The sequence below is a fragment of the Hoplias malabaricus genome, chromosome Y, assembly GCF_029633855.1.
Source record: "Hoplias malabaricus isolate fHopMal1 chromosome Y, fHopMal1.hap1, whole genome shotgun sequence".
Lineage (NCBI taxonomy): Eukaryota > Metazoa > Chordata > Actinopteri > Characiformes > Erythrinidae > Hoplias > Hoplias malabaricus.
Window position 1 is genome coordinate 15194689 of NC_089820.1, and position 22841 is coordinate 15217529.

At 38.2% G+C, this 22841-nt stretch overlaps 2 protein-coding genes across 6 annotated transcripts; one reads left to right on the forward strand and one right to left on the reverse strand.

Moving 5' to 3' along the window:
• The first annotated feature begins 791 nt into the window (after positions 1-791).
• Positions 792-17839, forward strand: LOC136678300 (hamartin-like). 4 transcript variants are annotated; one of them, XM_066656308.1, is made up of 23 exons: positions 792-1049; positions 2115-2301; positions 2930-3033; positions 3237-3389; positions 3696-3840; positions 4005-4159; positions 4353-4426; positions 4521-4681; positions 4870-4979; positions 9042-9204; positions 9351-9469; positions 9626-9686; positions 9794-9877; positions 10268-10402; positions 10499-10769; positions 11992-12062; positions 12768-12940; positions 13301-13483; positions 13855-13965; positions 14100-14222; positions 14529-14716; positions 14910-15074; positions 15242-17839. In XM_066656308.1, the coding sequence occupies exons 2-23, from the start codon at positions 2193-2195 to the stop codon at positions 15726-15728; spliced, it is 3345 nt and encodes a 1114-aa protein (XP_066512405.1). In that variant the 5' UTR covers positions 792-1049; positions 2115-2192; the 3' UTR covers positions 15729-17839. The 4 variants fall into 4 exon arrangements, with proteins under 4 accessions (XP_066512405.1, XP_066512402.1, XP_066512404.1 ...); XM_066656305.1 differs by having other exon boundaries at positions 10268-10769; XM_066656307.1 differs by having other exon boundaries at positions 10268-10769; positions 11992-12035.
• An 83-nt stretch (positions 17840-17922) lies between these two features.
• LOC136679715 (sperm acrosome-associated protein 9-like) lies at positions 17923-21504 on the reverse strand. 2 transcript variants are annotated; one of them, XM_066658379.1, is made up of 4 exons: positions 21416-21504; positions 20570-20736; positions 19105-19307; positions 17923-18784 (listed from the first exon to the last, which is right to left on the reverse strand). In XM_066658379.1, the coding sequence occupies exons 2-4, from the start codon at positions 20711-20713 to the stop codon at positions 18439-18441; spliced, it is 693 nt and encodes a 230-aa protein (XP_066514476.1). In that variant the 5' UTR covers positions 20714-20736; positions 21416-21504; the 3' UTR covers positions 17923-18438. The 2 variants fall into 2 exon arrangements, with proteins under 2 accessions (XP_066514476.1, XP_066514477.1); XM_066658380.1 differs by having other exon boundaries at positions 20570-20756; positions 21416-21491.
• Between the last annotated feature and the right edge of the window lie 1337 nt (positions 21505-22841).

Sequence of the window (22841 nt, forward strand, 5' to 3'; positions counted from 1 at the left end):
CAAAAAGATTCAATTCAAGACAACCATGAAAATGTAAGTGATATTTTGAGATCAGAGTAATTTTTAATGAAATTTTAGAACTTCGAACTTCAAATGTAAGGAAGGCATACATACAATTTCAACACAGCTTGGTTTTCAATTTTAACATGAGGCGTCTAAAGACACGGCCTACACAAAGATCCACAAAAGACCTGATATATATGGGTGAAATATTTCCCTAAGGAGGACAATAATTTTAAAGCATGCCTTAAATATATATATTTGGTGTTACCAAATAAAAAAGAGCATGAAAGTATCATTAATCAACAAGTTTCTTAAAGGCAAAAAATAAAAAGTGTAATTTATCTAAAAACATTCGGGAGTTATTTCTCAAGTAAGAGTTCCAAAGATCCACATTTCTTAACATTTGGTAGGAAAATCTAAATATTTTATTAATGACATAGATAAAAATGTATGTAATTTTTAAAGCTACACTACAGGTGTATTTCAAATATACAGAGATAAGTCTGGGTGGGAAATTATTCAAACTGTATTTGCTCTAGAAGGTAAATTCAGAATATTCCTAATGTGAACATTATTGCATTTAGTGCTGCAGATATATATTCCTTCTATTCTCAGCGATGGGACAAAACTCTCCCCTCTACCATATATTAAGGACCCTCTTATCAAGTGTAGAAGTGTACACTGGTGTATATCACTACCCTACGCTGAGATATAAACTTGACTGACGTCATTTGTTTTTATGCAGCGCATGCGCAGTGATCGCCTGTCACTCGCCAGTCTAAGCTGGCTGCAATTGCGCTGCTATTCATACCTTCACGTTAGCGAACACGATGTCGTAATCCTTTGATATTGTGGCTGAAGACTCTCTTAGAGGTGAAAACTCGTTGGTGGTAACAGTCAATGTTACCGTGATCGCTGTGTCTTATCTTGCCCCCGGGACCTTATCACGGAGGTTTTGCGGACTACTTTTTCCTTTCTTTCGTCCGCGCAAGCAGACGGCTGATGGTCGTGAGGTGCCGAAGATGGCGGTCCACACTTTTTAAAGGGTAACTAACACAAATAAAGTGCTTTTTAAAGCAGGTGGTACATTGTAATCAAGTGAGATAGATCATACATGTGTCACGTGGATGTAAACGTAGCTGTTAGAAAAGTGTCATTATTATTTGGAGCTAAACCTGTATCGTGCTGATTAGCTGTGATTGCTGGCTGTCAGTGGCTATGCATAATTTTGTCCACCCTTGCAAACAAAAGGCTATGTAAATACATACAATTTCCATCTGTTAATGTATCTGTTTCTTGTATTTTTCTAATTACAACGATTATGATTTTGATAATGTCTTGCATTATGTAAAGAGAGGAGAAAGCTGAATGTAGATCCTTGTTTGAATTTTCCTTTCCACCTTAAATGGCGCAGCAGTCAGCCTTCTGAACGTAACTGGCTACGCGTCAGAGCGTTCTGAATCGAACTGCTGTCGTATTTAAGGTGGAATGGAAAATTCGAGAAAAGATGCAAACTTGTAGAGCTAACAGCTTGTTACTGGTTTAATATATACTAAAATAAACCAGTGTGATAGGGAAAAAAAGAAAGAATTTGTTTCAGTGTTTACTTAGACTAGTCAAATATATTAAGTTATTTTATTATGAGAGAGAATGTATTTGTGGGATCTCGCAGGATTTAAGGGGTTGTAAACTTTCCCAATTTATTTTGTTTTGGGGCGCCATCGTGCAGGGTTTGTTTTAGGCCAAAGGCAACATTGCAATACATTTCAAAATATTTTAAAGCAGTAAATTATATATTGTTACCAAAATGACTAAAATTCTTAAACGTGACATAAGAATTTAGTAAGCTATACAACGAAAATGTGTGTTTTCACTTGTTTAGGTAATTTAGGATGAGCCAAATCAAACTTCTGCAGGGCCCAACATTGGTCCACAGGCCACACATTTTTACAGCCCTAGTTTAGAGTAGATCTAGGCTGGAACATGTAAATTTTGACTACCAGTTAACCACAAACACTGGTGCAGACATCTGTTTTCATAAATTGAAGTCTGTCATATTACTTGGAGCATTAAACTGGCTCACGTCTCATAAAAATTTGTTTTTGTCCCAGGCACTCAATGTTGACACAGCGGAGCCTTAGAATACACTGTGAAAAAGCCTGTAGTTCTGCCCTCTGCACAGCACTGCCATGGCTAAGGACCAGCCGAACATGTTCGACCTCCTTCCCTTTTTGGAGTCCACAGACTTACACCAACTGGATCAGGTCAGGAGTCTGTTACAGGAGAATCTCAGCACAGGTTTGTCACCTAAACACAACTTTTGTTAACACTAGCAGTTTTTCCTAAAGTTTGCAAAAACTTTCTCATACAGTGTTTCCTCTGAGTTTGTCCTCTTTTTCGTGCACTAGTAAAAGCCTCTAGGTTTTATGGAAAAGATTGCATTAATTGTTCAGCAGTTCTCACTGCTTTGAGGATTTGCTTTCATTCGGCTTCAAGTGCATTAGTAGGATCAGATATTGTTGTTTGCAAAGTTGTGGATCTCAAATACCAACCAAAAGTACTTGTGCTTCATTATTTCAGAGAAGACTGCTCCACTGCTGTATAGCCTAGTAGTGAGAAGCATTGTACCCCTGTTGCCAGTTTTTGTCTTTAGGCCAAACTCATCATTTGCTGATCCAGAACATCCTGCCCTGTTGGCAATGCTTTGGCACAGCTGAACTTATTTGTGAGCACTAAGGGCAACTTAAGCTGAATTTACTAATTTGAAACTGTGTGTGTATTTAGACTAGTATTAAAGCTTGGCTAATTAGTTTTCTTGTGACTGTGTGTTAGTTATTTGCTTATGTTCTCTCTCTCTCTCTCTCTCTCTATATATATATATATCTATATATATATATATATATGTGTGTGTGTATGTGTGTGCTAGATAAAGGATCGGTGCTTCTCAATGGCCTAGTGGATTATTATTTGGAAACCAGCTCTCCTCAGGCTGCCGACATCTTGTCCTCCATCAGGGAGCCTCACGACAAGGTGAGGAAACCCTTTGTACTCACTCACTGGTTGATGGTGTGGAGGAGGTATTATGCACTGTATCAAAGGTGTAAAAGTGTGTTCTGTGCCTTCAAGCTCTTGGATTTAGAGGCATATTTCAAGCTAAAAACTTCTTATTTTTTCAATTTTCTTTGATGTCATAACCTCAGATTAATCATTATGGGTTTTCCTTCACCCTAAAGCATTTTTTGGACAAGATGAATGAGTGCATGGCCAAGCAGGCCTGCAGACTACCAACCCTCACCCTCCTGAGCCATGTCATTCGCAAGCAGCCGCCATGGATCCACAAGATCGCTCGCTTCCCTCTGCTCGGTTCACTGCTCAAATGCCTCAAGGTACTGTACGAAAGGCCATCCAAGTAGAACTAATTCTGAACTGGGAGTTTTTGAAAATGCATAATGTCCTGTATATGGAGGGTTATTTTAACAATGGTTATGTAAACATGAATTACACTAGTAGAGAAATTAGTCTTGTATTACCGTGTCTCAGAGCTTTTATGAATTTCTGTAAATTTACATTTGTGTAATGAACAAAAATTGTGATCTTGGTTGACTAAGATTAAAAAAAAAAGCAAAAATAAATAAATTAATAATTAAATAAAACCTAATTCATGGTCTTTTTCCCCTGGTGCCTGCTGACAGACTGAATCAGATATTGTAGTTCTTATAACTGGAGTGCTGGTGCTGATTATCCTGCTACCTATGATACCACAGACCAGCAAACAACTCCTCTTTGAGTTTTTCGACATCTTTGGAAGATTGGCAGCTTGGAATCAGAGAAACCCAGGTAAGCGAGGATAATCCTGAAAAATATTGAAAACTGCCATTCAACATGATTAAATGTACAACAAAATGTGTCCCAGTCTACTGCTTTTAGCATGCCTGACAGAAGTTAATATAATGGTCACAATACAAAATGCAGTATGACTTCATTTAATATTTTTATTATAGGCCATGCTCAGGGAGTGTATGCAGTTCACCTTCATGCCAGTGTTTACTCACTCTTCCATCGCCTTTATGGCATGTACCCCTGCAACTTTGTGTCCTACCTGCGGGCACATTATAATATGAGGGAAAATGTGGACACTTTTGAGCAGGTGGTTAAGGTGAGTTGATATAAGCCCTTTTCTCTCTTATGGTAATTAAAATTCTGCAGAATACGTATTACTGAAATATCACCAATCAAACTGAAATAAATATCCATGCATATCACTATTAACATAAAAATGTAATGATTAAGGTTTTTTAATGTTGGTGGTGGCAGGTCTTTTTGTTTTATTACTATTTTTTCCCTATCAGCCAATGTTACAACATGTACGGATACATCCAGAGCTGGTCACTGGAACCAAAGACTATGAACTGGACCCAATAAGGTGAGCATCAATGCTCTCCAGGTATATCATGTCTATGTACTATTGAACAGGCGCATTTTTGAAATTTTATTTCTTGTTATTCATCCTTTTCCAGGTGGAAGAGATTTGAAACCCAAGACATTGTGATTGAATGTGCCAAAGTTTCCCTGGACCCAAAGGAGGCGTCTTGTGAGGAGGGTTACTCGTCTCTGCCTGATCATGTACTGCGGCGCCCTGTTGATGGCAGCAGATCCTATTCTGACCTCTCCAGCCATGGTAAGAATGACCTGATTTTTTTTATTTATTTATTTTTTTTAATTTTTTTTTATTTATACATTTCGTTTAAGGATCTCTTCCCACAAGGTTAATTTTTCCTGGAATTTAATTGAATCAGAAATGATTTGATCATGGATGTCTAAACTTAGCTTTCTTAATGCAAACTTTGTTTGTTTATCTTTATACAGGGAGTTCTTTCACTTCAATTGCCACAGTTCGTCAGTCTCTTTCCCTTTCGTTACCCCATCTCACAGTCACCCAACATGCATGCCTCAGCCCACAGAGCCCCTGCCTGCAGGTAAGCCGTTCCACAAATGTGTTTGCACTTACCAGTGTAAAAGGTTTACGCATGTAATGTAATCACGCAGACACTGGACATGGTTATCATATTCACACGGTGTCACAACTTACTATAGAGGGACTTGAGATGTCAACAAAGGCAATCTTTAGTTAAGTTTGAAATATAAATGTGCTGCTCTATAGAAATTCAATGAGTCAAAATCATTCACAAACGTTGTGATAGGAACCAGGCATCCATATCCAGAAAACCTGTTTGATAAAACAGACAATTTAAAGGCAATTTAAATCTCTCATTTTCAGTTCTTATGCACATTAATTTGAGGACCTGGAGCCAAACAACTCACAAATTCTAAAAAAAAAAAACACCCAAAGTCTTTATTTTTGGATTATCTATGCCAGCAAACATGGGATAAAATGAGCTAATTGGATTTTGCTCCATTTCCTAAGTCAAGAGCAGGCACTTCAGAATTATAATGCTTCTTTCTCTGAGTATCTCCAATCACAGTGTGGGACCCACATTCGTGTGAACAAAGTTGGGGTTAAACTGTGTAAAACAGAAATGACCACAGTGGATAGATGAGAAAACTGAGCAAAAGTTGAGAAAAGAGAACTGCACACAACTGACAAAAATGTGCAGAGAAGAAAACAATTGAACCATACCTAAATGAAGATTCTCAGTGTGTGTACTGGATGTGGCTCGTTGTCACACATGCCAGGTTCACACTTTTTTTTTTTATTATTATTTAATTTTTTTTACCCCTGATTTTCCAGTCACTGACATTTTGGAGATTGCATATCAAACCCTCATGCTTTTCACTTGGTGCTGGCACAGGTCCTATGTGTGAACTACTGAAAGACATGATCTGAGAGCTTGCAGAGTGATCACTGATGCCTCACAGACACCTGACAAATATGTAGCAGGTTTGAAATCTGGACCTGTTGATAACTCTAGCTCCACTAGTGCAGAGATGACCTTCAGCCAATAAGATCACCAAAGCTGGGCTCAGGGGAAAGAAATAATATAACTACACTGTTTGTGCTAGGTTTATCGGTCCCGTTCTGTATTTATTTTAACTTCTTCATAATTATTGCATTCTATTGTCTGTTCTTGGGTTTTGCACCCAAGGTTCTGAATTTTGAACATTGTTGTGTTTCACTGTGTACTGGAATGTAGTTAAAATAACAATAAATCCTCTTGAACTATAGTATAGTTTATATGAGGAAACGCATGCAAATGTGCAGGCTTTTCAGTAATACAAGCAGACAGGTTTGTTTTCATGGCAAAAATATCCAACTATGTGCAACTCGAAAAAGCACACTGGCCTCTCTGGTGACTAAGGCTGTACCTAGCCCCACTGGCACCGTTAATGCATGCTTAGGGCCACCAGTTACATGTGATCATTATGTGCTAATTCATCACTAATAACCATAGAGAGTCGTTGGGGGTTTCTCCTGGTAAAAGATCTTGTAATTTGTATCCCCGTGTCGTCAATCAGTCATGTGGTGTGGAAGCCAGAAAATTTGAAAGAATACTGATTATAAGAAAACAAGTTGTGTAGTGTGAAAGGCACAGCAATCTGACAACTAGTTGTGTAGCATGTACTTGTGAATAATTGGCCAATTTCTGAAACTAGCCATTCTGAATATGGCTGGTTAGATGGGGGAAGCGGTTCTGTGGTATGTTGATGAAAGCATGTCGCAGATGTTTTATTAAAACCCCAGGGAACTGGTGTATCTTGTGGACAATCGTTAGAATATGTCACCTTTCATTACCCCTGAAAACCTCCTAACAAAGTTATTAACAAAAACCATGAATATGTTGCCTAATGCCTGAGATATTCTTTTATGATAGTATTGATAAATTTTGGCCTTAATATTTATAAAGTCCTTTCATATAAGAGGGATATATACAAGGCAAAATATTAGCTAAAAAGCACTACCACTATTTAAAAATTCCCTTTCACCATGACTGTAAGATAATTTTTTTCTATATTAATAATTATCTCAATATAAAATTTTGTAACAGCTTCAGTTATTTAAGAAAATGTCTAAAAATTGTAGAGTACATAAAGGTTTTAAATGTGAATGCTTTTAATGTCATTATTAAAAATGTTCAAATATTTATCAGAACATTGGACATTATCAGAACAATACAAATTTGAATTTGAAGTCCCTCTGGATAAATGTAAAGGATAATAATCACACACAGAGTTTGCAAGGAAAATCTCACTTGACCGATATAAATTTATATTTTGATTATCCTGCCCAGATAGTGAAAAACTAATATAATTCTCTTGCCATTTAAAAAAAAAAAAAATCTGATCTGTATCTGAATACATCATCTCCACAGTTCAATGTGCAGGCTTTGCTCTGGAGAGTAATAATGCTACATTTAGCAGTGTGTATATACAAGCAGAGCCATTTCATGACCAGTTCTTCCACTCTAGCTGTACATAAACAGATATCATGTTAAAGCGGTCTGTTGGGATACTGTATAATCATATTTATGTCTGGTTTTTTTTTTTGGCTGATGCTCATCGGTTAGTTTGCCCTTTGGTTGCTCAAACTGAACTCGCAGTCGCTTAATTGTACTTAACTTAGCCAATTACAGACACTGTAATGATGTTGTTTAGCATGTAGCACTGTATAGTGGCCTCTGTGTTATTATGGGGCTTAATTGTTTTTTCTTTAATAATTTGCTAGTCTCAGCCACAGATGCTTCACCCACAAGTAGACAGAGTCTCTGATACCCTCAGTATATTAATCTGGCCTCACTGTCAGGATTTTTATTTTATTTATCACTATAGCACTTTTCCAGATAACCAAGGATGCTTTACAATCAACGCTGCTTAGAATGTTATTCTATTCAACACTCAATCCATGCACACAGTGTACTCTCAACTAGGAACGACCGTCCATCTGGAGGAGTGCATCGGGCAATAGCGTTTCACCTAGGATAGAGTGCCAGTCCATATCTGGGCATGCACACATTCACTCACACCAGGACAGTTATTATGGAAGGCAATTCACCTAACCTCGACCATGTTTTTGGACTATGGGAGGAAACCAAAGACCCTGGAGAAAACCCACGCAGACACGAAGAAAACATGCTAACCACAAAGCCACCATTCCGCCCGCTTCAGGATCTGTACCTCCATGTAGACACAATTCTTTGTATCATTGTGTACTGGCTATGGTACTAGTCCAATGTGAAAGAGTGCCTCCACCTGTCATGCCAAAACAGCAAACTTGTGATTTGTCCTTTTGTTTGTCAGTTAGATTTTTTTCCTTCTGTAGTGTGTAGTTCTTGGCCATAATAAGTGCTGATATGTACCACACTCTCCCTAGAGAATCTGGCAATGCGAGACTAATAATTTGCTAACTGCTAAATTCAATTGAAGGTTGAAGCTCCAGACCGATCACTTCACTGCAGACAAACACACCAATTATCCATACTTTATACACCATGAACCAGTATGCAGCATTATATTACTGCTTTTGGTCAGGGTAGTGCACATTCTGATTAAAAACTTCCCAACAGGTGATCTGACCAGTGCTTTTAACCACAGAATGCTCCATTGGCTGCTTGTATGTCACTTGTAGCACATTTCAGTATGAAGGGATCTAATCCAAGGTTTAAGAGCCAGGGCAGGATTATGATTGGGTTGTGATCATAAAGCCAAATCCTTATGTGTTTTCCTGGCACTTTATATTTAAGGCATTTAAGTATATTCAATCAATTATTTTTCTTAACGTAATCGATGAGTTATCTATTGCAATACAAATTGCTGTTGTTTTATTGCCCAGTCATAGACAGTAATTTTTGTATTTTTTTTAATGAACAATTTTATGTTAGATCACACTGAATGCATCTTAACAACAGAATTATTTTGACCTCAAACTTTGACGTTCAAATAATGCAACTGTACATATGGCCTTACTAAGACTACATAGCTGGTATTGTCCATCTCTGCAATTTTCCAAAAATGTGCAGTTTTAGCAAAAGTAAATGCTATTATAAACTAGGACATATCTGATTTGGCTGTGTTTTGTATGACAGGGTAATGAGGTGACAACCTCAGGGATGAAGGATGTCTTGTGGAGCCCTTCCTCTGTCTGTGGAATGAGTACACCTTCCAGCTCTAGAGGAATGTCTCCCACTACTGTCTCTGATCTCTCACACAGTGCCTCACACCTCTCTGGACGAGTCCCCGGCACACAAGGTTGGAGAACAAATAAATATTGTGAAATTTGGTGGTTGTTTACGCCACTTCCTCTGGTTAAAATTCAAATATATGAGGCTTTAGTGTTTGTGTGCTCTAAGGCTATGTTTGCTGGAGGTTAATGTTGAGTAATATATCTTCCACAGTGGATGGAAAGTGGACTCCATCTGCCTCAACACCCTCGGGGTCCTCTCCTCTCCCTTCACTCTCCGAGGAGCTTGAGCACACTGTTCAAAACACCAGCACTACATTTCCTACTGCAAAGGTATAAGATCATATGGAATAATTTATTGTTATGTTAATGTGAATTTTAAGACTATTCTGTCATTACTCTCACTCATTTTGTTTGTTTGCTTGCTTGCTTATACATTTTTTTTTAACGTTTAAATGATCATTCCTGACACTACATGAATTCACCCAGGCAAACCAGGACCCAATCAAAGAGTCTAAAAAATGCACACCAACAAATATCAACATCGAAGGTATCCTGCACCTTCCTAATTCATTTTGTTTTGTTGTAATTTAATTTTATGTCAGTGGTTTTGCAAAAATACCAATGTTTTATGGACTTAAAATTGCTGTTTCTCAGGGTGTGGAGGTGGTGATTTGCATCCTATTACACTGAATGAGCTTTCAGATTTTGTGAAGAGGACAGAGGGAGACAGAGAAGAAGGTAAGGATAGAAATACTACAGGTTACATTGCGATTAAAATTGTAGCAAAATACGTTGATAATGATAAATTGATATGTTTTGATAAATATATATTTAATCATTTATACAGACACCAGTTCATAATTATACATATAAGTGCTGGATTATGTCAGCAAGTGGTATGTGTTAGGATATAAAGGGTACCTTCTTGTTTACTTTAGTGTATTCATTTTGTTGAGAGCGAGACTGAAACCCAAGTTAAACAGTTTGTATTCCATGTCAAAATAAGACTTAATTATGCAGGAATATTGTTAAAGTTTTGTTAAAAATCTATATTGTTTAAAGTCGTGTTGTGCTCAGCTCTGTAACCTGTAATCCTTCCTTTATATGTTCACCTTGTTTGCACCTCAGATGCCATCACAGAGGCAGAGTTGCGGACACTAACCAAAGGCAATGTGGACCCCCTCCCCTCACAAGGATTGCAATCTCTCTCTAGCACCACTGATGCTCCCCTCCTCTTAAACCCCAGCCATGATGGTCTGCCAGGTAATCTGGCTTCCACACCGGACAGAGCAGCAAATGCAGCTGAAGGAGTGGATCAGCAGACTCCAATGTCCTTATGGCCCTGTTTCACTCCTATAGAGAACCCCTACAGCCCTTGTGCTGCTGAAGAAATTGCAGCGGAGCTGTCCAAGGGGTCCTGTCCCTACGAGCCGCTATTTGACTTGGCCTTGCCCAGGCTGGCCTCTCTGTTTATGGAAAAGAAGACAGCAGAGGCCCAGCTAAATTCTGGAGGGCAGCAGGAGCAAAGAGAAGAACTAGAGGGAGAGGATCTATCTGCTACATCACCTCTGGAGGTGCTGGATCGCCTCATTCTTCAGGGTCATGACATTCATGACAGAGTGTTGAAGAGGTAAGTGGTAAAGGTCTATGGACTGTATTTATGAATAGTTTCCAATAAAAACACTGTTAAAGAGCAACACCAGAGGCCTTTTAGCTCCATGTCTTCTCACTCCTTTGGGTTCTGGGGGAATGGCTGCTGTCTGTCGTAACGTAATTGTCCCAACTCATTTTACAGAAAAGTGCTACCTAAACATAACATTTACTAGCACAGATAATGTTCCCTTAAAATGACCCACACTGAATGTATTGATTTTCTGAACCTGGACCATTCAGAATTTAGCCATTCAAACCTATATCTAGTGTAGTGAATGGACACTGAAGGGCCATCACAAAGTCCAGTTAGTTGGTAAGTAATTTTAGCATAGCGAACAGTACTAAAAATATCTTTACTGAATTTAATTGTATGATGTTTTCATCATAATCAAGCTTTCCTGTAGTAGTCTAATATTCTTTAGTACTTTAATAAACTTCAAACTTGTTTAGATACAGCTGTAAATACATGTCAGAGGCTGTTTAGTCCTGCCTCATCACCACCTCAGGCACATTTTAAAACTTCTGCCAGTAGCAACACAAAACATCTGACTGTAAACCTCCTTTGAAAAGTAAAAATGCACAGTTTTTTTCCCCTGGCCCCAAAACTATACACTCACGTTGCTTCCTGATTACTAGCATTTTGTGTGAAAGATGAATGCTCTCCCTGGGCACTGTGAGCGGCTCACTGCTAGCGAGTTGGTGCGGGTGAGGGTGTGCACCAGAGTTTGCGTATGTGTGCACGAGCATGTCTCACTGCTGTTTCACGTTATGTTTAACCCTGACCCAAATACTCTGTGTCATCATGTCACATAACTTTAATGAATGGTTAAACAGGAGGCTTCTAATATAAATTGAGAGACATTTCTTACATCAACAGTCATAAACAACTAAAAGAATAAAAGTTTGAGAAGAAAAAACTTCCAAATCATGTTTTTGTAAAAAAATATTTTTATTTCACTGGTGTTAATGTTGAATAAAAAAATCTTAAATCCAGTTTAAATACATAAAAATGGGGGGGGTCAACATATTTTACAGTTGAGGTGCTTATGTTGTCCCTTTCATTCTAAATATATTTCGTAGGATGAAGAAAACATGAACATGACTTCATAGGTTCTAATTATAAAGCTATTTCCTATTGTGCATGGAATTCTTATTAATTTTGTTCAAACAGAGACCAAAAAATATTTGCTGTCTTTTAGGTCTCCTTCTCTATCCAGCCAGTCATCCGAGACACATTCTGGAGGTAAACATCATAGCACTAAAGGAAAAGGTATTTAGTAATCTAATGTAAAAATAGACTGTGCATACTGTCAAGAAGACTCTGTCCTCCAAACTGTCATTTGGGCCTTTCCTGCTTTTCTCTTTGTATGTTTTTTTTCAATTCTCTATTTTTGTCTGTCTTTAACAATGAATCATCATATTTTTTGCTTGGTTTATGTTTTTAATGATAGATGTCATTTGTACCTGATTATCAGTAGTGTATACTTTCTATGCTGCAGTGAGCTTACAAAATAGGGATGTGCCTGTGATGTGTTTCTGCACCAGTCCAAAGTTAATTAATTTCAATTTAATACATAGCGTCTACCTAGTATTGAGCATCCAGCAGGTCCTATCAGGTGCTTTTATTTTGTCTGATAATGCAGTATCACATTTTTTTCACATGCTGTTCCCAGTAAGTTTGTAATAGACACACATTTTGAAATGTGGAATGTAGCTAGTGGCTATTGGAGTAAATTGAGAGAACATAACTAAACTGGTAGTAGTAAATATTTGTTTTGAGCTTTATTGGAAATGGGGTATGTATTTTAACCTGCACATTACCTTAAATACATGTTTAACAGCAGGAATTAAGTTGTAATTTGGTAGCCTCCCATATTTATGCCTTAGATCAGGTTTTAATCCCAGCTATATATACACATGAACTTAACAAAAACTAGCAGAGTTTGTGATGCTAAGGCAGGTGGGTATTTTGCAGGTGTAAGCCCAGGAACTCCAGATGAACTAGCTTTGCTGCGCAGTCAGCTGCTTCTACTACATAACCAGCTGCTTTATGAGAGGCACAAGAGAGAGCAGCATGCACTGCGCAATCGGCGCCTCCTCCGCCGTGTCATCAATGCCACCGCACTGGAGGAGCAGAACAACTCCATGGTAAAAACCTCAGAGTTATTACGTTGAAACATATCAATGTTTCTAACCATATGCTTGGTAATTTCTTTCACATTACTTTTTTTTGTTTACTGTAAATTAACATCCATTCATGCTGAACTGTGATGGATTATAAAGTAATACCCATGCTTACTTAAATGGTTTCTGAAATGCATTATATGTACAGGGTGGTGTAGTGTAGTGGCTGACACCACTGACCTCAAAGCAGAGGAAATGGGTTAAAATATAAATTTGATTCGTTTGTAAAACTGTTCTTATAAAATAAGAGAATTAAAATAGAGATTTTTTTCATGGGTTGTTTAGTGCCTTTACAAATGTAGAGTTGCATGTGTGTTTGTACAGAAGGACCAACTTCGTCTGCAGGAGGTAGAGATCCAGGCTCTGAGAGTCAGTCTGCAGGAAGAACAGCAGCGCTCTAAGCTTCAGCAGCAGAATGATGAGGAGCAGGTGCAGCAGCTCCATGAGCAACTTCAGCAACTCCAAAAGCAGAGGAACGACTACCACACCAAGATTCAGGAACTTCAGGTGAGTAACCAGAACTAACAAGAATGTTAGGAATACACAGCTGACAGTGCACAAGCCAACACAAAGTAGTTGTAAAATTAGAGACCATTTAGGCATACATTTTACAGAGTAATAATTAGTGATTTACAAGTTTTCGTTTTGCAAACTGCCTTAGATTTGTTGTTTTTTTGCAAAAATAAAGAAGCAAAATTTGGGCACCAGGCATCTTTTGGCTGATTGACTACACCTAAGAATGTTGATAATAATAGCCAAACTCAGAACGCCTTCTGATTTTTAAAATGGATCTAACCTAAGAAGCAAAATCAAAGATTAAATCCCTCTGTGTTGATTGTCTGTTTCATGGAGTAAATGTGGCACACCTATTTTTTCAGAGTGACTTGCAGGAGAGCCAGAAAACAATGGGTGAGATGGAGGCAGATCTGCAGAGAGCCAATAATAAATTGTGCAATACAGGACACCTGCTCAGCCAGCTGTCTATCAAGGTGAGATGAACTTTGAGACTGCTGTCTCCAAAATCAGCAACTTTATCTGACTGCATGTAAATAAGATTACACATGGCTCTGTGTAGTAATTTTCTTCAATGCAATTCATTTTATTTGTCTTAAACACACTGAAGCTTGACAACAGTGAATGCATGGAGCAACAGATGGCCTTCTTGAACAAACAGCTGTTGCTCCTAGGGGAAGCCAACAAACTGTGTGTGGAGGAAATCCAGCGATTAGGACCTGAGGCAGATAAGGTGATTATGGAATATCTCTTATGTGGTAAAATCACAATTTATAATTGATAATTCTATCACCAATTTACTGGAACCATGTTGAAATTATTTAAGATTAAGATGTGTGCTGTTTGTTTTGATGCTTGTATGATTGTCCATGTGCATCTGCATTTAAACTACAGTTTAAAGCAATCTAATTTTTGCCTGTTCAGTTTTCTTTTTGTCATATGTTTAATGCTGTTGTTAAGAATCCTATATAATATTTGTGCATTTGCTTCTGGGATTTTGATATAGGATATATTTTGTTGCATTCTCTGTGAAATGTAGGAGCAGAAAATGCTTCAGGCATGTTCTCTGCGAGAGGTTGAGCGTTTGAGGCAGAGCTCCACACAGCAGACTCAGAGGCTGGAGGCAGCTCAGCAACGCATCACAGACCTGGAGGGCCAGCTCACCAAGAAAGAACACCTCATACTGGAGCAGAAGAAATTGCTGGAAAATGTCAAAACCCAGGCCAAGTATATGCTCCTTTCTGAGAGTCACAGTATAGTATTGATCGTAAAGGTTGCTTAATATGATTACTTTACTATCATGCAGGACACCTCTGAACATGCAGTGTATAAGATTGCCTTGTCTATTTATAAATGTAGAAATTCCTCTTGATGATTTGTGGCTTGAAAAAAATGTGCACTTGCGTATTTTCTCCTGTAGGGGGCAGCTACAAGCTTCGGAGAACAGGTATCTGGCCCAAAAGCATGTGACACAGGCACTGCAATCAGAACTGCTTCAGCTCTACAGCCAGCTTGAGATTAACAATTTTTCCAAAGGTTCACCAGCAGGGGGCACTATTGAGCCCAGCAGCCCTTCAAACAAGAGGTGAGCTACCTTTTCAACACAATTTTTTTTTCATTTTACATTTAATTGGCATATTATTTTAATATATTATTTTTATATATTGTATTTGAATCCCTGTAATGATTTGAAATTGTGAAGTTTTAACTAACTAATTAATTTAAGGTCATGTCCATTTATTTCTTGTTCAGCCCAAATGGCAATAACACAGGCCCTTTCACACCAGCCCAAATCTCTGAACCAAACAAGAAAGAACAGAGTTCATACACGTGTGTCAATGGTGAGCTCTCTCCAGGATCTCCACCATCCACTATACTGCTTAACGGCAGTCAGGAAGACGACCTGTCTGTCCTGTCCTGCACCACCCCACTGGATGCAGGCTCCTGTCCCAGTGCTCACAGCTTCCTGGGAATTCACAACCAAGAGCTGCTGAATAAGAACAAAAGCAGGTATGAGGAAGGGCCCCTCACTAGCTTATCCCATGGTCTGCAGGAACACAGCTCAGAGTCTGCAGAAAAACCCCAACTTGCCCAGAACACTGAGGGCACGTTATCTAATGCTACCCTGTCAGAGCCTCCTGACGTCCAGCCTGTGGATCGCCCCAGAGCCCGGGCTTACAACATCCAGAGACGAAGACAGCAAGACTTGAGAATCATGGACTACAATGAGACCCATTAGGAGGAGACTTAAGGGGAGTTAAGAGGCTGTGTTAGCAAGACTAACGCTTGCAACACAAGATAGAGTGAGATAATTCAACAGCACTCTTTATTTTAACAAGAGTGAACTACAATGTTTTAGGTAAATTTTAAATGCTCTATTGTATCGCAAAAATGGCCAAAAATTTAATAAATAAACCTGTACACTTAGGGCTTAAAGCTGCTGTCAGTATGTTTAGGAATGGCTTTTGTTTAGAGCTTCAGTTTACTGTAGTTAGAGTTCTGCACTTTTTCTTTTCCTTTAGAATGTATGTAAACTAAATTGAATGATATTATGTCATTTAAAGCCTGGAACATACTGACTGTGGCTTTAACCAATCCATCCACCTTTAAACAGTCTCGAAACCACCGCAGTATGAAATCAGAGCAGTTACCTGTTGTATTAATGAGAATTTTTGGCTTTTGCCTAACCAGGAGTTAATTGGTGGACTATATTATCTGATTTGTGTTTAAGTTACAAAAATATTAGAAACCAAGCGGTAATGGTGGATTGCGTTTGGTCCTGCATTGTTTTTCCCCAGCAAACCTATCACATCAAGATTGTATTTGTAACTGCAGAGTTGGATTATGGGCCCTTTTTAAAGTGGTCAAGTCAAAAGGGCCTCTTGAATTATGGTTAGACTAAGCACATGGATATGTTGTTAATTATCCTAAGCTTCTCTGACTCATTAGTTGCAAAAGAAGCAGTGCAATAGCTTATTTTTGCCCTACAAATTGAGCACTGTAAATAGTCTGTGCATCTTCAGATAAAGCCCAAAGAAACTAAAAAATCTGAAAGAAAAAGCAAACAAAAAGGAGCTATTTAGATAGGTAGGAGGAAATCATACGTTGTGTTGCAAAACCTAGTCCGATCTGTATGATGTCATAGCCTTGCTTATTGTGATTTGCCCATAAAGGAAAAGATGAAGCAAGTGTTAAACGATAGAGATATTATTTTTATGAATTCAGTTTAGTACTGGGATTGCAGAGCCCAGTCACCAGTGCAATACTTTTCTTAGCATTAGACTTCATGCCTGCTCAAAAGCATGAGAGATGAAGCCACATAGGTGTTTTCGCTGCTTGGCAAGATACGTCAAAGTCTTGCTGCACATGAGCTATGCTGCTGTTCAGTTCCTTCTGCAAAAATGTTGTGCCTCAGATTTGACCCATCCAGACTCTACACTGAAATAGGTCTCAGCTGTTAGATTTTACAGTTACCACAGTTGCATAATGAGAAAACCATCGCTGCTCAGAATGTATGTGAAATGTGAATGTTCCGTGGTAACAATGTAGACTACAGCTACGTCAAATACACTAAAACTTAATAGAAGATCTTACACCGGAAATCTAAGCTCTATAGTAAATGAACTAATGTCAGGAGGTATTTTCCACATTTCTTTTTATCCTTTCTATTATAAGTTGAAAGTCTTGTAGGCAGAATAGCCTGTTGGTCGCCAAAATAAAATATTCCTTCTAGCCAAATTAAAGCTAGAATATCTTTTGGGATTCAGATCTACGTACCCTGCTGTTTGAAGCAAAATATGTTTAGCAGCAGTGTGATCACGGGTAGAAAGCAAAAGTGAAACACTGCTTAAAATAGCACAGTTGTAGCCTGTAACTGAGGGGAAATGCCTCAGATATGCAGTGATAATGATGTTATGGCAATTGTGGGCTGTTTGAACCTAGTCTTGGCCTAGGATTTTTAGCTGTGCATTTACTCTTTGGGAGTGCTCCCAGTGGATGAAAAGTATCTGCCAATTCCCATTGTTGCACCTGTTCACAATTACAAACTTTGCAGCTTATGTTTCATTTTAATGAAATGTATCCTTAAAAGTTTTTACTGCTTGTTTTGCGAGCAAATCCCTCCCTGACATTTGTGTGATTTATATAGTTCACAAAATGCCTTAATAAGAATAGGACATCTCTCCTCGCCCCAGAGGCCAAATTCTACAACTATGGTACAGTTTGACTGTAATCTGGAGTGGAGTCAGTTGTCCTCAGGGACTCTGTTCAAAAAGTATTGATTCTGAAAACACACAGAGAAAAGGTGTTCTAATTGTTAAGCTATGATCAAGAAAAATAAAAATATATGTTTTGCACATTTTTACCTCATTGTTTGATTTCCTTTTTAATAATGTTTAATTGAATTTTAACACTTATTAATACATAATCTTACTGGTAATAAACATTCATTCATTGCACTGATATATGTTACAAAACTCTCAAATTAGTAAAAATAAGAGAGATACAGTGGTAACAGTAATAAAAAAGAAATACATTTTTAAGTGGTTACACATCGCTACCTTGAAGACTGGCTGGAGGAGTAACACAGGCACTGGCTGTATGACAGGAGGTGGGGGGTGGGTGGAATAACGGAGAGTAGGTGGGTGAATGGGGGGAGACGAAGCGTAGATATGACTTAACTTAGCACGAATTTCGATGTCTGCTATTTACACTAATGCTAAATTGTTAAAACTACAATTTGCTAATCTTAGAAGCTCACTCAAGTCTGGGTGCGCTGAGAGACTCGCGGAGGCAAAAAATATTCAAATGCCCGGTTCGTATCTTGGAAAGTTCGTTAGTATAGGTGTTCGTTAGTAGAGGTTCCACTGTATAACACTTGATTAGAAAGAAAAGTGTTACAGTATGCTTTAACGCGAACCAATTTCTAAATAAAAATGCTGATGCTGATTTCATTTTCTTGTGCGACCTGGTGGTCTCCAGGCAGGTTTCCCTGCATGCCATTCCCCTCTACTTTTACATGTAACCTTTGCAGATTTTGAGATTTTAGAGGTGCAAGTACTTTGCTTGCTCTGCTCTTCAGGAGTGCTTTCTGCATTACTGGCTACAGCTGCTGTTGGCTGTGGAAGGCTGTTTGTAGTTTTTGGTGTAGAAGGCAGGGCTTGGTCAGCAGCTCTTGTTAGCTCAAAGCTGATCACTTTCAGCAGGTCTAGAGCCAAGGGAATCACACTCACTACACCACCATAGTAGTTCCTTGCTTCATTGCAGCTCAGCCGGTTTATCTCATCATGTGGGTATCTGCAAGGAGGGCATTAAACAGAAGTTAGTAACACATCCTAAAATTATTAAATAATTAAGATTAATGTAAAAAATGTATATAAATATATAGAGAAATTAACCCCCCACTTTCAGTATTGTAGCAGGTTTGCAAGGGCACTACGAGGAATAGAATCTATTAGACTTTTCAAACATCACTTGCCTGATCAGCATTTTTTTAAAGGTATTTATTTATTTATTTTTAAATGACTGAAATAAACTGAATGTGTGAGCACTGTAATGTGTGAGCCCCAGTAAGTGATTTTATTTAATGTTGAGAAATTAACAGATCACCACATAACTGAGCCTGTAGCTGGCTGATGTTGCAGTTTGAGCTGAGAAGTTTCTTGCAAGTCTCCAGAGCTTCACTTGAGTGGTTTAGTGTAGACGATGTGGACTCTACCAGCTTTAATACTGCCTCAAGATGTGCCATGATGTCAAGAAAGAGTGAGAAGATCCGCCTGTCTGTTGCATTGCTGCAGTGGTGGGTCATATATTTTTGCACCTGCATAGAGAAAGTTTTTAATTTGAGAAAAACCAACCAGCTACATTTACATAATAATATGCTCAGGTAAAACATTGACTGGTTTGTACATTCCTGAGAAATCTCTGAACCATTGCCTCATCTTGCTGCCTTCAGTTGTGCCACAATAATATCCTAGCACAAAGACTAAAACTCTTGTCTGATTATGTCATATAAGGCTGAGAGGAACTGCCTCCATGTGGAGACAAGAGAACAGCTAGTCGGAATTGTTTTTGATCAGGGGCTATGCTTTGCAATGCACTGGCATCCTGACCATAGACCCACCACAACCCAAATCATTATGGAGCGGTTACAGAATATGAAGGAATAAATGGTTAGTGGTGAAAGCGAAATAAAGAGAATAATGATTGTATTAATGGTCTGCAGAAAAGAACCATATATAATATGACAATGCACTAAACTAGGGTGACCGGGTCTGAGATGGTAAAAAAAGAGGATACGTCTCTTGGGGAGGGGGCTACGACGACTACTGATGTGCAGACTGACCAATAAATGTTTACAGAGAAGGTTATCGACCAATCACGGTAGCTCTACAGTCAGACCGTCCAATCCGAAGATTTTAGGCTACTTCACCACTCCCCTTTCTCAATCAAGCGAACCAATCGGAGTAGGGGAGGGCGGGACTAGTTTGTGAAAGAAACGCATCTCGAAATTCTATGAAAGTTCTAGAAAAACAAAATCCCGAAATTTTGTGAAATTCCGCCCGGACGTTTTTTTAAGTCTAAAAAAGAGGACATGTCCGGGTAAAAGAAGACGTCTGGTCACCCTAACTAAATTCTAATCTTAAACTGGATTGCCCCTTAATTTGTGCTTTGTTCTGTTAGTTTTGTACTTCACAAGTTTGTTTTAGGAACATGATTTTACTTTTACTTGAGTCAGTATTTCACAAAAGTAACAATAATTTTGTGTGAACAAGGATTTAAGGTGTATTACTACTTCTGGTTGATTAAAGAAAAGTTTAAGTAGGTGTCGTAATTTAATTTAATTGAACTGAATATACTTTATTTATCCCCAAGGGTTAATAAATCATGGTGGGCCGACAGACATTAAAAAACATTAGGACAGCAGACGATAACAAATGTTTAATCACTAGAAATAAAACCAATCCAAACAACTAATGAATATTCTCATTCAGTAGCACAGTCCAACATTTAGGACAACGGCACCGACAACCATGAGGCAACAATTCAAAAGTAAGATATAAGTCTTCAAGTGTGGTGTACCTGAGCTACTGAAGACACTGGCTCAGCTTTTTCACGAGCTTGTTCTCTGGACCTCCCCAGTGCTGCAATGAATATAAACTGCTGCTGCTTGAACAGTTTATGTTTCTGCTCAATGGATAGCAGTCTTTCACGTACTTCATTCATTCTGGCACTTTCCTCATTTAAACCTGTCCATGAGAATTGTGACCTTTTAAAATCACCATTTGGAAGCTGTTAGTAAATTGAATTAGTTTTATGCAAAAGTCTGTGCACCCCTGGTTCAATGACATTTTGATTTAATACATTTTTCAACACCTATGAGTTATTTTTTCCAAAATGTTTTCCACATGTTATAAAACAGCTGTTTACTTACTGACACCTAGTGGCCTGTGACCTATTTTTAACATGGATCACCCCAGTGTGAGGGGCCTCTTCTAAATTGAATCCTTTTTCTTAGATTAATTGCACTTCATGCAACTTCTTGGTGGTTTAAATTGCTATTTAAATGTGTTGACTCACATCAAATGTGTCTTTCTTAAAACCGTTAAAATAAGTTTAAATTATAGCTAAAGTTCTTCTTTCTATATAGTAAACACAGTAGTGGTAAATATAGCGTGTGAACTAATAATCGGCAAATATGCTTTAACTTATTTTTCGCTGTAGTTCATGCATCAACCTTTTAATTTCACAGACTCCAGGGGGTGCAAAATCTGTCTGAATGAAGCCTTATAGAAAATATCAATACAGAGCCTTTCACAGCTGCAGGCAAGCAGAACATTACAGGTAATAACACATATGCGCTTAAATGACATCACAGTTAAGATAACACAGACTTATGAAAACAAATGATTATTTAACTTCTTTTACCTATTTCACGACGAGTGTTTTCAATCAGAAATCACACTTCAGGCAGTTTTGTATAGCCGTTTACCGTCACTGTTATTGGGCAGTTGCTGAGCAACCGTTAAGTTTTCTGCGCATGCGGGATTGCCGAAGCAGAGGTTTTCTAAAAGGAGAAACACCACTCGGCGATGTTTTCTCAGTCTGACGATAGAGGGCGCAGTACAGAAAACAAAAATTAATTTGGTTAAGTAATGAATTAAAATTTATTACTTAATTAAAAGTTCCAGTGAGACAAAATGTTCTCAAGCCAAGGAACATAATGTATAACCTGCATTACTATCAGTGCCATATCCTGCATATTGAAGTAGCCTTGTGTAACATTTTATGTAGTCAACAACAAATTCTGAAATCAAATTACACTTTCAATTACATTTCAATATATTTCAACAAATGTATAAATATTATAAATAACAAACATTCTAAATAAAAAGCCCTTTTCTAATTTCAAGTAAAATGTACAAATAAAACATTGATTTTGAAAAAAAACACACACACGTAAATAAAGTCCTTAATAACTTGTAGTTGCAGTTGACTTACTCTGTTATAAAACCAGCAATCTGATTGGTTCTTGTTGCTGGAGGGCGGGTGCCAATCAGCATAATAACGAGAATCGTTCCCGTAATTGTTCCCTTATTTTTAAAGTTTCTGGTTTTACTTCACACAAAATTGTCTTCCTGAAAGTGTCCCAAAAGAGCTTTTATCACGTCCCTTGGGCTATTTTTACTGGCCCCAGAACAGCGGTGTCTGAAGCCCTGTCCTGTGTGTGCATTTGAGTCACAGCGCTCATTATAATGCACAGATCTGGTTGGCTGAGTAGCCTCACGTGTGATATACGATTAGTACATTCCTGGAGCGCTAAAACTTAACATTAATGACTAGAGGAGTCACACCATTTTTCTGTTAAAAATTAAACAGCTCTTAATAGTGTATCAGTTACAGGTCCATGTCCGGATAGGACAGCGTCTGGGTCCGGACTCGGGCCGCCTATTCGCGACACATGCTTTCGAGTATAGCTTTTCGTACTGTTAATAAATTTAGGTAATGTCATGACATTCATGACGTCAGCGACCAATGAGCTCGGCTCTTTGCCATCCAGTCAGCACTCAGCAGCAGGAAAACTTAAGCGGCTTTAAATATTTCCACGTATAGACAAATGAAAATATTGCCACAGGTTATCATTAACTTTCTAATGGAAAAAAGTTAACTTTCCAAAATTTACAAAAATTTCCCCCATACATGGCTATAACTATATTTTATTTTCATTATTATTTATTTATTTATTTATTTATTTATTGCTATATTCGGCCGTTATTCATGGACACTCAGGCGAGCGCCCTCTAGTGTTCGTCAGTGATATTGCTTGTCTACAGCGATATACAGGATGTGGTCA

Bases quoted from the DNA above. Each gene is read 5' to 3' on its own strand.
- LOC136679715 (XM_066658379.1), bottom strand. From the start codon at position 20,713: ATGAATGAAGTACGTGAAAGACTGCTATCCATTGAGCAGAAACATAAA. The intron at 19,308-20,569 runs GTACACCACACT...TTCTCTATGCAG, and splicing joins CAGTGTCTTCAGTAGCTCAG to GTGCAAAAATATATGACCCA. The intron at 18,785-19,104 runs GTTATGTGGTGA...CCCTCCTTGCAG, and splicing joins ATCAGCCAGCTACAGGCTCA to ATACCCACATGATGAGATAA.
- LOC136678300 (XM_066656305.1), top strand. From the start codon at position 2,193: ATGGCTAAGGACCAGCCGAACATGTTCGACCTCCTTCCCTTTTTGGAG. The intron at 9,205-9,350 runs GTTGGAGAACAA...TATCTTCCACAG, and splicing joins ACGAGTCCCCGGCACACAAG to TGGATGGAAAGTGGACTCCA. The intron at 10,770-11,991 runs GTAAGTGGTAAA...GCTGTCTTTTAG, and splicing joins CATGACAGAGTGTTGAAGAG to GTCTCCTTCTCTATCCAGCC.